The sequence below is a fragment of the Prunus avium genome, chromosome 5, assembly GCF_965620075.1.
Source record: "Prunus avium chromosome 5, drPruAviu1.hap1.1, whole genome shotgun sequence".
Classification (NCBI taxonomy): Eukaryota; Viridiplantae; Streptophyta; class Magnoliopsida; order Rosales; family Rosaceae; genus Prunus; species Prunus avium.
In genome coordinates, this window is record NC_142288.1 from 15,272,713 (window position 1) to 15,285,679 (window position 12,967).

Consider the following 12,967-nt stretch of genomic DNA (forward strand, 5'->3'; position numbering starts at 1 on the left):
ACAATTTACAATACAAGGCGTCGCGTGTTTTGCACGTGAACAGAAGTCACGTCGGGTAGGTGGCAAGAAAGGCGTTTGACTTTGGGATGAGGCTGTCTGGGAGAAACGCCTGCTCTTCCATCGACAGAGTGACACGTGTACCGAAACAGCCGACGAGACTTAATTGGCGTTGATCGGTTTCTGTCAAACCGCATTTACCACGCACAGTAAATCAATAAATTACCGGATTTATGGCGAAGTGTTATGAAAATCCAAAAACCTAGAGAGATGAAGAGACTCTGAAGTCTGAACCCAGCAGAGCAAACCAAACCAGAGCAAAGCAAAAGGCCAGAGCTCTTGCTTTGTTTTAATTTTAATTTTTTTCCAAATAACACCGACAATTCTTCAACTTTGCATAACATGCTGGTGATACTTCTCTCTCACTCTCTCTCTCTCTCTCACTTCTTTTTCTTTAGTTCTTTTAGTTCTTTTGACTTTTGAGGTCTTATTTAATTTTTTTTGTTCTGATTTAATGAATTTTTTTTCGTTTATTTCTTCTTGGAAGTATTTTTTTTCCTTTTTTCTACAACTTTTAATTTATTCTGTTTTTTTTTACTTCGAAGAGTTTTGTTAATTACTTGGGTACATTCTAATTTCAGCATTTTAATTTATTACTTGTTTTTCACTTCGAAGAGTTAAAGATTTCATAATCTTCTGGGTTTTGAGTACTCTTCCGGTGCATGCTAGTTGAGTATTTTTTTGTTAGAGCTAGGGTTAAAGATTTCTTGGGTTGAAATTTGTTTCTGAATCCTGATCTTGGGTTTTTTTTTGTGTGATGCCAAATTTGATACAGTTTCTGGGTCAAGTGAAGTAGTGAAGTGAAGAGGCAAAGCCTATATCTGACAAACTTTGACATATCTAGTTTCCACAAGTCCATATATATCTTTTAAAAAGTTGTATTTTTGGAAGCAAGCGAAAATGTATGGGGATTGCCAAGTAATGTCAACCATGGGAGGTGGGAACGTAGTCACCTCGGAAACCCTCTTCTCGTCGCCGATCCAAAACCCTAACTTCAACTTCATGCCTTCCCAGCTCCCTTTCCAACCTTTCTCTTCCATCATCAATCCTGTAAGCTACTACTACTTCTTCTTCTTCTTCTTCTTTTCTCTAAGTATTTTTTTATTTAATGGAAAAATGAACAGAAAGAAGAAAACGGGCTGCTGATGAGAGGCAAGGAGGAGATGGTGGAGAGTGGTTCTGGGAGTGAACAAGTTGAAGAAAAGTCTGGAAACGAGCAAGAGGCTGATCAACTTCAACAGCCTCCTAAGAAGAAACGCTATCATCGCCACACTGCTCATCAGATCCAAGAAATGGAGAAGTATATATCATCTCTCTCTCTCTCTCTCTCTCTCTCTCTCTCTCTCTCTAACAAACGTGTTAATTTGTGTTTACCAACACGTTCTTATATAAACACGTACAGTTTGTTTAAGGAGTGTCCTCACCCAGACGACAAGCAGAGGCTAAAACTGAGCCAGGAGCTGGGACTGAAGCCACGCCAGGTCAAGTTCTGGTTCCAAAACCGACGAACTCAAATGAAGGTAAAGTATTGAGCTGGGCTTGTGGGGGGGGGGGGGGGGGGGGGGTGTCAACGGTTCGCACTGCGCACCCTTTGATTCAACACACGAGTCCCGAGGAACCGCGTTCTTCATTTAAACACTTCAAAACCCTAATAAACGCCTTAACCTTGGTAACGTTTGAAGGATCAAGAAGAATCTCATTTATTCTGGATCGCCTCTTTGTTTAGTTTTAGGCTTTAATTTATGATGAAGTCTGCACCTCATTAATATGCACAATAAACCCTTTACCTACACACGTGCTTCCCAAAGCATACTTGGACTCTTGCTCAGCAATAAAAGCTTTGCCCTTTAGGGTTGTGGCAGAATAGGGTTATGGTGCTAGCACCTTAAGGCTTGGCTATCTTTGTGCTTAAGTTTGACTAATTGTTTTCGTGGTGGTTTTATTTTGTCTAGGCACAACAAGACCGGACCGATAATGTGATGCTTAGAGCAGAAAATGATAGCCTGAAGAACGAGAATTACCGGCTACAGACGGCGCTGCGCAATGTTATATGCCCTAATTGTGGAGGACCATCTATGATTGCGGACATTGGCTTGGATGAACAACAACTTCGACTTGAGAATGCTCGACTCAGAGAAGAGGTACTAATAATTCAGCAATGCTGTAATTAATTGTCACAAAATTTGGAAATTTGGGTGATTTCTTTCTTTTCCTTTCTGGTGAACAGAACATTGGAGATTTCATTAGTCTGAATTCATTGCATATTTTTTTTTTTTTTTGCGTTAAATTCCAAATAAATTGAATTGTTGTTTTTGCCGTTTCTTTTGTGTGTGCATGGAAAGGAAATAGCATATTGCATCTGTTTAATATCATCATTGAGTAAGTAAATTTAAATCCTCAGAATTTATATTATGTAAACTCCTTAAAATAAGGTCTATTTGGAGAGAAGATTTTGGTCATAAAAAAAGCAATGGAATTCTTTGGATCTTGAAAAACAAAATCATTATTTAAACATGAATCTCTAGCTTTATTTGTGCATGCTTGAGTAGTTGAATTAGTAGCTGCTTAGGGGTGATTAAGACATTAATCTTTTTCACAGTTGGAACGAGTTTGTTGTCTGAGTTCACGATATACTACTGGCCGGCAAATCCAAACAATGGCACCTGGAGATCCTCTCATGTCAGCATCCAGCTTGGATTTGGATATGCACATCTATTCAAGGCATTTCCAAGACCCAATGACTTCTTGCGGGGACATGATCCCCATGCCTTTGTTGCCACCAGAAGTGCCTTCCCACTACAATGAGGGTGGTGTATTGTTAGATGAGGAAAAGTCTCTTGCGATGGAGCTTGCCGCTTCATCGGTGGATGAACTTGTTAAGATGTGCCAGGCTGGTGAGCCTCTTTGGATCCGGAACAGTGAAATTGGGAAGGAAGTGCTTAATGTTAAAGAATATACCCGGATGTTCCCAACGTGGCCTTTGAACCTCAAGCACCACTCAAGTGATCAGTTTAGGACAGAAGCTACTCGTGATAGTGCTGTTGTTATCATGAATAGCATCAATCTTGTAGATTGTTTTCTTGATGCTGTAAGTGCCTTGTTTTTAATTAAGAACTTTAGAAGTGGATATACTAATTAGTTGCCAAAGTACTAATATCTTTTACTTTCAGCTCTCTTAATCAACTATTAACAATCTTCTAACTTCTCTGGTTATCTGTTTTTTCAATTTTAACTTTACAGAATAAGTGGATGGAGCTGTTTCCTTCTGTTGTTTCTAGAGCCAAAACTGTTCAAGTTATTCAAGCAGACCCCTCTGGTCAAGCAAATGGTTCTCTTCAGCTGGTAGGTATCTCAAATTCACAAATGATGACAAATTTGATCAACAAAATGAGGCACAAATTCATAAGTTGTATTAGGAAATTAAATTTCTTTTATATACTAGGATGCTCAATCAATACCAAACATTGGGTACTTGTTACTTTGTGCAGATGTATGCCGAATTACAAGTTCTTTCTCCTCTGGTGCCAACTAGAGAAGCACATTTTGTACGTTATTGTCAACAAAATGCGGAGGAGGGATGTTGGGCAATTGTAGATTTTCCCATAGATAGCTTCCATGACAACCTCCAGTCTTCGTTTCCCCGATACAAGAGATTGCCCTCCGGCTGCCTTATCCAAGACATGCCCAATGGATACTCAAAAGTGTGTTCTGCTGCTTTCACTCAATTTATGTACTTTGAGTTTTTCTATTTCCCTAATTATATATCTTGAAATATATTATACATGTATCTCTTATATTATTTTACTGGCTTTTGAACAGATTACATGGGTAGAACATGCAGAGATAGAGGAGAAGCCTGTCCACCAAATATTGAGCCACTATGTCTACAGTGGGATGGCTTTCGGGGCGCAACGCTGGCTTGCAATCTTACAAAGGCAGTGTGAAAGGGTTGCAAGTCTCATGGCCAGAAATATATCAGACCTTGGAGGTTAAATAAATAAATAATGTTCCTTATTATAATAAAGTGATGTTCATAGATTAATTAGAATGTATTATTCTTACATGTGATTTATATATATATATATGTAGTGATACCTTCCCCAGAAGCACGAAAGAATTTGATGAAACTGTCACAGAGAATGATAAGAACATTTTGTGTAAACATGAGCACCTCCAATGGGCAGTCATGGACGGCTCTATCTGATTCCCCAGACGACACTGTTAGAATAACCACAAGGAAGGTCACAGACCCTGGTCAACCCATTGGTGTTATTCTCAGTGCTGTGTCCACCACCTGGCTCCCATATTCTCACTACCGTGTCTTCGAACTCCTACGGGACGAACATCGCAGAGCTCAGGTATGGCGTTTGCTAGCTAGGTTAATTAATTTGCTTGCTGATTAGTATTATATGATGACCATCTTAATTGGTCATCCATATTGATGAACTCTACACGATTATTCTCAATCCTTAGAGGTGTAAGCATGATATATATTGTTAACTCATTCTCTGACACCTTAAACTTTTGGGGCTATTGTTTGTCTTGATATCAGAGCGTTTCTTTTCAAGTGGCCGTGAGTCTGGCTCTCTTTCCCACTTCTTTGTTGGTTTTGCACGATATAGGATGTAGGTTACACCTATATGTTTGTCTCTCTTTTCCTCTGGATCACCATACACTGAGAAAATTAATCTAAACAATAATTCAACTTCACAATTTGGCAAATGTATGTTATGCTGTGAAACATGTGACAGGAATATTTGGGTATATAAAGGCACAAAATTATGTTGTGGTTGCAACTGATTGTAAATGTGTGTAAATTTAGCAGCTTGATGTTCTTTCCAATGGGAATTCCTTGCACGAAGTGGCTCACATTGCCAATGGCTCTCATCCTGGCAATTGCATTTCTCTTCTTCGCATAAACGTAAGCATTCCCTTTGAAATTTCCTTTCACCCATTTATTTATTAAATTTCCATATCCTGCCAAAATAATACTTCATTCACATCTTTGAAATTTGATTCTGAATTCCAGGTAGCGAGCAACTCAGCACAGAACGTAGAGCTAATGCTACAAGAGAGCTGCACCGACGAGTCGGGCAGCCTTGTGGTGTACACAACCATGGACGTGGACGGCATCCAATTGGCAATGAGTGGGGAGGACCCTTCCTGCATTCCCCTCCTTCCTCTCGGCTTTGTCATTGTCCCACTGCACCCTATGGAATCTACCGGCCCAACACCCAATCACCTCACCTCATCATCGCCAGATCATCGTCAAGAAAACAGCACTGCCACCACCACCACGACCAGCAATGTTATCAACTCAGGTTGTCTGCTGACTGTGGGACTCCAAGTCCTTGCCAGCACAAGTCCTTCCGCAAAACTCAACCTCTCCAGCGTCACCGCAATTAACAACCATCTCTGCAACTCGGTGCAGCAGATTATCTCCGCTCTCAGTAGCGGCAGCGACACGTGCATTGCCGCTGCTACAACTGAGAATGGCAGCGTTGGCGGCGGCGCCCCTTGCTCCGACCCAACTGCTTCCAGCCCCAGGCAATAGCTTGGATGGCCGGGACATCCAGCTACGTGATAAATTACCCAAAAACCTGTCCTCTCTCCCAGCAGTCTGGCTTTTCTGTAATCATACTAAATTTAGGGTTTGTGTCCGGGAGTTGTTATTTCTACTGCAAACCAAAAAAAAAAAAATCATCCAGCATTCCTTTAACAGCTATTTACTGATTCAGTAAGTAGTAAGTGAACCATAAGGAATGCAGCATGATTTTTTATTTATTGTTAATTTGTTAAGTTTGTAATATCTTAGTAGTGGGAGGGGTAGGGATGTCAAAGGAAGTTAATAGGTGTGCCAGTGGTTTCTTGGTAAATAAAGGAAAGATGGCGGAGCTAGCTAGAGGAGCTGGTCTGGTAGCTGGTAGTTGGTAGTGGGTAGGTAAGTGAAGGTGGAGGGAGTTAAGAGGGAGTCAAGAGCGCACCACAGAAGAAGACCCTTTGGTTTTGCGGTGAGGTTCAGAAATTAAAGAGAATGGGCCTCACCAGTCTCTGCAAGGGGTGGTGGTTCGGGTATTGACTTCTCCTTGTCTTTTGCCTTTTTTTTTTGGACGAACTTGTGTGTTGGCTTTTGTGTTTATGACAAGGATTCAATGCTTCTGAATTTTTTCAATTACGAAAATTTGCATCTTCGGAATTTTTTTAATTACAAGCGATTGTAGATTAAAAGAACAAAAAGTGTACAAAAGAAAAAAAAAACTGCAAAGGGAGTCATCTTCTAGATTTATGGGGTGTATTCAATTGGGATTTTAAAACACTATTTGGGGATAAATAAGTTTTATGGTATTCAATTAAGACTTTTAAATCATCTAAACAAGTCTTATGGTATAGGGTTTAAATCACCTTAACCCTAAATTGTTTAAGAATGATTAACCCCTAGCTGTTGGAATGGAACCAAATGTCATGCGGGTGGCGCAAGGTGCTGGCCAAACAGCAAATGTAAATGGGGCCCAGCAATTTTTGGGCAGCACATGGTCTTCAAAGATAAAAAACAAAGCAGATTTTGGGCCCACAAAAAAATATCAGTCCATGCCATAGAGGGACTGGAATTCCACTCTAAATTTGAGATTTCTCAAATTTCCACCCCTCAAAATACATGGGTTGGAGAAGTTTTTTGGACTCAAAACTCATAATTTGGGTTTCCATCCCTTGAGTTGGAGATGGCCTAATAAAAAGTCTTATGGTATTCAAAAACTTGCAAATTTCGAAGGATTTTTTTAAATGTGAAATTGTGCGGGACTTTTTAGTAGGAGGTATAAATACTAAACCCTATCTCAAATCTCACCCTAAATACTTTTTCACGTGAGATTTTTTTTTTCTTCTGCTGGAGAAGATGAACAGACATGCAGCAGTGAGCTCTCTATAAACAAGGTAATTTCCTTCTTCCTTCACACTTTGCTAATCTTCTTACCTTGTTCGCATTGTTTATGATTAGTAAGCTAATCTTTCTTCTTCTTTTTTTCTTCAAATAATTGCTTTTGAAATCTTTTTATACCGTTTGATAATTGATTGAATATTACGAAGTTTCATGGTGGGAAAAGAAAAACAATCTAACCAGTAATTGAGTATACAGATATGAGAGTAACTAGAGAATTGATATAAGTTGCATAAGTTCGTAAAAGCTTCAATCTGAGTCCTCAATTCCTTTGTGTGCAAATAGAACTCCAACAAAGTTAATTGTCCTCTAGCATTTGAAATCTTCTATAGTATATATCAAATGTTGCCTTGTTACTGATGATAACAGTGACTCAAAACACAAATCTTCTTGCTTTATTTGAATTTTTCTTTTATTGCCAACAATTTTAGTCTTCTCGATATTGATGTCATGTCATTAAGCAAGGACTTCGGGAAGCAAAGAATACAAACAGTCGATATTTACTTGCTATCATTGCAATTTGTAAGTACAATCAATTACAAATTCATGGGTTTCTTTTTCTTTGTGCTTTTGCTGGTTTTTTTTTTATTTTTTTTATTATTTTTTTTTTTTGGGTACAGTACTTTCGCTTGTTTGTTCTTTGTGCTTTTGAATTGGTTGCCGAACCATGAATAAATAAGTGCGATTTTTATATACAATTCTTCATTTGCTTTTGCTGTTTTTTTTAAGAGTGCAATTTTGGTTCATTGGACAAATTATTTATATTTCAGCCATGAATAAATTATGTTAAGTTTGACTAGTCTCACGTATTTTCTGAGTATTATATTCAGGTATTATATTCATTTATATTATTTTATAAAAAAAATTTCTCTTCATTACATTTTTTTTATTGCAATTTCATTTTATTACCCAAAAAAAAAAAAAAACTTAAAATTAAATATAAATAAAATATATTTTATTTTTGCGCGACGAAACTCTTTTCGTCGCTCCAATTCACGTTTTTACAAAATAAAAAAACGTAAAACTAAATGTTAAAAAAATATATTTTATTTTTGCGCGACGAAAGCCTTCGTCTCACGAAAAAGAAAAAGCGACTAAGACAATTTCGTCACACAACAGAAGTCATCGCGCAAATGTTTGCGACACGAACAGTTCTCTCGTCCCTACATTTCTACACGACGAATATAAACCGTTGCGCTGTGTACTCGCAACGAACGTGCTGTCGTCGCGCAAAGGTTTGAGAGACGAACAATTGTGTCGTCTCTAAACTTTTTGTGCAACGAAGGTTAACCGTCGCTCAGTTTTTCACGACCAATTAAAAAACTTGGTCGCGCAAAGTCTTTCTTCACGATCTTTGCGCGACGAAGTTTCTGTCGCACTGAAATTTGTGTGACTCAAATGTACTTTGCGTGACCAAATGTTCTTCGTCGCGCAAATTGTAAAATGTAGTAGTGTTGGTTGTATTCGTAAGTTAACTAATAAATTTCTTATATATGTTGTAGTAATAATTTAAATGGGGGATTCACAACAAGGAAATAACAAAGGAAATGACAAAGTTTCTGAGAACTATGAATCTTGGACCATGGACGATACCAATAAGTTGTTGCACCTCTTGGTGGATGCTATCGATAGTGGATTGCGTGATGCTAGTGGGTCACTTAGCAAGCAAAATGTAGAAAGAGTGATACTTCCTCGTCTTAATGCGAAAATTAGGTTTCCAAAAACTTATAATCATTACTTGAGCCAAATGAAGTGGTTTAAAAAGCAATATAACAAGATGTCTACGCTTATGTGTAACAACTCTGGCTTTGGGTGGGACCCAATTGCAAAGACGTTCACTGCTAGTGATGAAGTTTGGAAAGATTACTTGAAGGTGAGCTTAGTTCATAATCTTTTAAATATATTAATAGCTTATAGCTTACTAGTTTAGTACAATATGTTATTTGCAATATATTAACAATGAATAATTTGTTCTTTGCTAGTCCCACCCAAGTCACAGAAAACTTCGGGAAAAAAAGTGTAGTTGATGGTGAGGATTTGAAGATTTTCATTGGGGGTGGAATTGTTACTGGGAATGGCTCCATTGCATTGGGCGCAGATGATACCGATGCAACAACTTATGGGGTTGAAAAAAATAGAGATTTCGGGATGGAAGACTTTTCATATGATCCTACTAATGATGCCTTCATAGCACCAAACTATGAACCATCCTACCAGCCTCCATCACTCGCAAATGTAGTCCACCATCTCATTCCCCTTTAGATTCAGAGGTTCCCACCCAAAAACCCAATTGTAATAAGCGAAGTAGATTCGAGTATGTAGGGAGTACTAGCTCAGTTGGGATCAACCAATCAAGCCAAAGTTCTAGACAATCTTTCTATTGGCATTCAGACTATTTCTGCCAACTTTGAAACAATATCTAACCTAATGATGAAGAGAGAGAGAGATAGAGATAGAGAGCAACGAAGTAATATTATTCATGGCTGAAATATAAATAATTTGTCCAATGAACCAAAATTGCACTCCACTAAAAAAAAACAGCAAAAGCAAATGAAGAATTATATATAAAAATAGCACTTACTTATTCATGGTTCGGCAACCAATTCAAAAGCACAAAGAACAACTCAACCAATTCAAAAGCACAAAGAACAAACCAGCAAAAGTACTGTACCCAAAAAAAAAACCCAGCAAAAGCACAAAGAAAAAGAAAACCCATGAATTTGTGATTGATTGTACTTACAAATTACAAAAGTAGGCTTCAGCAAGTAAATATCGGCTGCTTGTATTCTTTGCTTCCCGAAGTCTTTGCTTAATGACATGACATCAATATCGAGAAGATTAAAATTGTTTGCAATAAAATAAAAATTCAAATAAAGCAAGAAGATTTGTGTTTTGTGTCACTGTTATCATCAGTAACAAGGCAACATTTGATATATACCATAGGAGATTTCAAATGCTAGAGAACAATTAACTTTGTTGGAGTTCTATTTGCACACAAAGGAATTAAGGACTCAGATTGAAGCTGTTACAAACTTATGCAACTTATATCAATTCTCTAGTTACTCTCATATCTGTATACTCAATTACAGGTTAGCTTGTTTTTCTTTTCCCACCATGAAACTTCGTAATATTCAATCAATTATCAAACGGTATAGAAAGATTTCAAAAGCAATTATTTGAAGAATAAAGAAGATAAAGATTAGCTTACTAGTCATAAACAATACGAACAAGGTAAGAAGATTAGCAAAGTGTGAAGGAAGAAGGAAATTACCCTGTCTATAGAGACCTCACTGCTGCATGTCATCTTCTCCAGCAGAAAAAAAAAAGAAAAAAAAAATCTCACGGGAAAAAGTATGATGGGTTAAAATATTTCATAGTTAAAATATTCTTTTTGGCCATTTTAATAGTTTGGTTAGGGTAAATTAGTAATTCAATAAATAGTGTGGTTAAAATATACTCATTTAATTTTATGGTTCGTTTAACAACACCCTAATTTAAGGGTAATTATTATTTTACTACTATGAAGTTATCCAAGTTTCAGCCTTCCATACAACATGTTTTTTTTCGTCTCAGTCGCATATAAAATGTTTAATTTTGTATCAATTTAATACATTTGTTAATCAATTTGTCAATCCTTTCGTTAAAAAATTGACGTGGCAAAGTACGTCGACATGAACGCACACATATTGTGCCACTTGGAATAATAAAATAACAATAAAAAAAAAATAATTAAAGTAAAGATAGAACAGAGGAACTCACAAATTAATTAAAAATAATAAAATAAATTTATAAATGATAAATCTTTCCTTTCTCTCTTTATAAAATGATAAGTCTTTCCTTAGCGGAATACAAAAGGTTATGAGAAGAAATTATCACCTTGAGGTTTATGAAAGGTGATACAGTTTACGAAATTATCACATTTTGTCATTTATATTTTTGTTCTTATATTATTGGTCCTTTTATGTTACACCTCACACATCAATTTTGTCCCTACCGTTAAGGTTCCATCAAAATTTCTGGTAAATTGATGATGTGGCATGTATATGATACCCACATATCCAATGAGATAATGCCACGTGGATCTAAATAAGCCACGTGGATCTAAATAAAAAATTATTTTAAAAAAATAATTTCACATTTAAAATCTAAAAAAAATATGTATTTTTCAAGTTGCAGCTTTGCTTCGTCTCACTCCCCCGCTACCCTCTCTCTCTCACTCCCTTTGTTCTCTCCCCCTGTGCTCTCCCTCTCGTCTCCCTCTGTTTTTTTCTTGCCCACAACTCGATCGCCCCCATCTCTACCTGCAACCTACGCCCAAACCCACCCTCTCTCTCTTTTTTCCTATGTGGACTGCTTCTAGCAATATCAAAATTTTCAAGAAAATATAAAGTTTTTGGATGGGTTTTAATTTTTGTATTTAAATCTCTTTGGTGTGATTGTTTTAATGGTTTTGGGCACGCAAGCTTTGGTTTGGTTGTTTCTTTACGCCATTCATAGTGCATTTTTGTTTGGCCGAGAGAGAGAGAGGTGTGGGGAATGGGGCCTCAAAGAGAGGTCTTGGGTTATGGGAGTGGTTTGTTGGATTACAAACTGTTATGTTTTCCTATTTGGATCGGTGCACTAGATGCTAAGTTATATCAGGTTTGGTAAAAGTTTAAATTAAGTCGTACCTTGAGGCCCAAAACCTTGTGAAGTAAGAAGGGGTTTTGAGGCCTATTAAGGGTTCTAATTATTTCCTTTTGTGCGTGAACCGATTTGGTGGGCTTGGAAGATAAGTCAAGTCGACCCTCGGTGATGAGTAGAGATGACTTGACCTAGCCTATATAAGCTTAAGGCCCTACTCTCATCAGACACGTTCTCTAAACCTATTCTCATCATAAAGAGAGAGCTGAAACAGATTCTGAGAGAGAGCAGAAGTCTTGAGCCATTCCTGTGCTTGCTAGGATTGCTGCTGCTACGGATTGGATGAGTTCAGAGGCTGTATACTCAAGGAAGATGGCTCCAGGTATGTCTTCATGTCTTTATACGTATTACATGTTTGTGTGAAAGATCTAGATTGTATAATAAAGAAATCTAACGGTTGGTATCAGAGCTTTTGGTTGTTCACACATATCTGTAATCGTTGTTTAAGCATGCCTACGATGTTTACATATATGTTTATGATTTATGAGTTCTTGGTTATGTTTAATTTTTGAAGATTGATTAAACATGTTTTCTGAAATATCAAGAGTTTTAAAGAATCTGGAAAAAATATGTTTTGATTCGTTTTTCATATTTTCAAAACTTTAAACGCGTTTTTGCCCTAGCAGATCACCTTAAAAGCCTACAAATGCCTATATATCACAGTGAAACTGTGAGTTGTGTAAGTTAGGTCATTCCCTATTCAGAAAGGTGTTTTGCGTCAAAAACGGACACCAAAAAACCCCTAAAACACTGTTTACGGTAGAAACACTATTCACTGCAATTTTAGGGTTTCTCTCTTAAACTGTGTTTGTTTGGTTATTTTCTGAGCTAGATAGGTTCGTGTCTTTGTTATGAGAATTAACAAATTTTTCATAACAAAACCAAACATAAATACTCAAACCCTAAAGAAATAACCAAAATTGCGTCATACCTAAATTACTTGATAAGTTTCTTCAACAAATAGAATCTATCCTGTAATTTGTTTATGATGGCACAAGATAACACGTAATTTGTGTAAGCTATAAGTAATCTCTTGCCACAAATGTGTGATACTTAATTAAGGAAGCTTGCATATGTTATTTGTTAGTTTTGTGAATAAAGTTAAATGAAAAAACTGTTTTCTCTTAACAAATTGAGAATCGGTTTCTTGTAAAGTAATTATGCTTTCTTTTGCAAATCCTTACAGCTTTGAACACTCCCTCAATCAATTTCTCGCAAATTGAAAGATTCACTGGATCAAACTTCAAAATATGGACGTTTGATTTTCTAGTTATTCTCGGAATGAATGAGATC

General features: G+C 37.0%; 1 protein-coding gene and 1 pseudogene across 4 annotated transcripts; both read left to right on the forward strand.

Moving 5' to 3' along the window:
• Positions 1-266: 266 nt before the first annotated feature.
• HB-7 (homeobox-7) lies at positions 267-6,248 on the forward strand. Of its 3 annotated transcripts, none has more exons than XM_088253875.1 (12): positions 267-405; positions 833-1,107; positions 1,182-1,357; positions 1,460-1,577; positions 2,010-2,198; positions 2,657-3,145; positions 3,298-3,399; positions 3,546-3,758; positions 3,877-4,045; positions 4,147-4,415; positions 4,880-4,978; positions 5,087-6,248. In XM_088253875.1, exons 2-12 carry the CDS (start codon positions 958-960, stop codon positions 5,609-5,611), a joined length of 2,499 nt encoding a protein of 832 aa, XP_088110001.1. In that variant the 5' UTR covers positions 267-405; positions 833-957; the 3' UTR covers positions 5,612-6,248. The 3 variants fall into 3 exon arrangements, with proteins under 3 accessions (XP_088110001.1, XP_088110003.1, XP_088110002.1); XM_088253877.1 differs by having other exon boundaries at positions 4,883-4,978; XM_088253876.1 differs by lacking the exon at positions 267-405 and adding an exon at positions 598-725.
• Positions 6,249-6,722: 474 nt separating this feature from the next.
• Positions 6,723-9,430, forward strand: LOC110748700 (uncharacterized protein At2g29880-like; annotated as a pseudogene). Its single transcript, XR_015836117.1, has 3 exons — positions 6,723-6,987; positions 8,494-8,864; positions 8,974-9,430. The product of XR_015836117.1 is annotated as an uncharacterized protein At2g29880-like (transcript).
• The last annotated feature ends 3,537 nt before the right edge of the window (positions 9,431-12,967 follow it).

Bases quoted from the DNA above. Each gene is read 5' to 3' on its own strand.
- HB-7 (XM_088253875.1), top strand. From the start codon at position 958: ATGTATGGGGATTGCCAAGTAATGTCAACCATGGGAGGTGGGAACGTA. The intron at 1,358-1,459 runs GTATATATCATC...AAACACGTACAG, and splicing joins CAGATCCAAGAAATGGAGAA to TTTGTTTAAGGAGTGTCCTC. The intron at 2,199-2,656 runs GTACTAATAATT...TCTTTTTCACAG, and splicing joins ATGCTCGACTCAGAGAAGAG to TTGGAACGAGTTTGTTGTCT.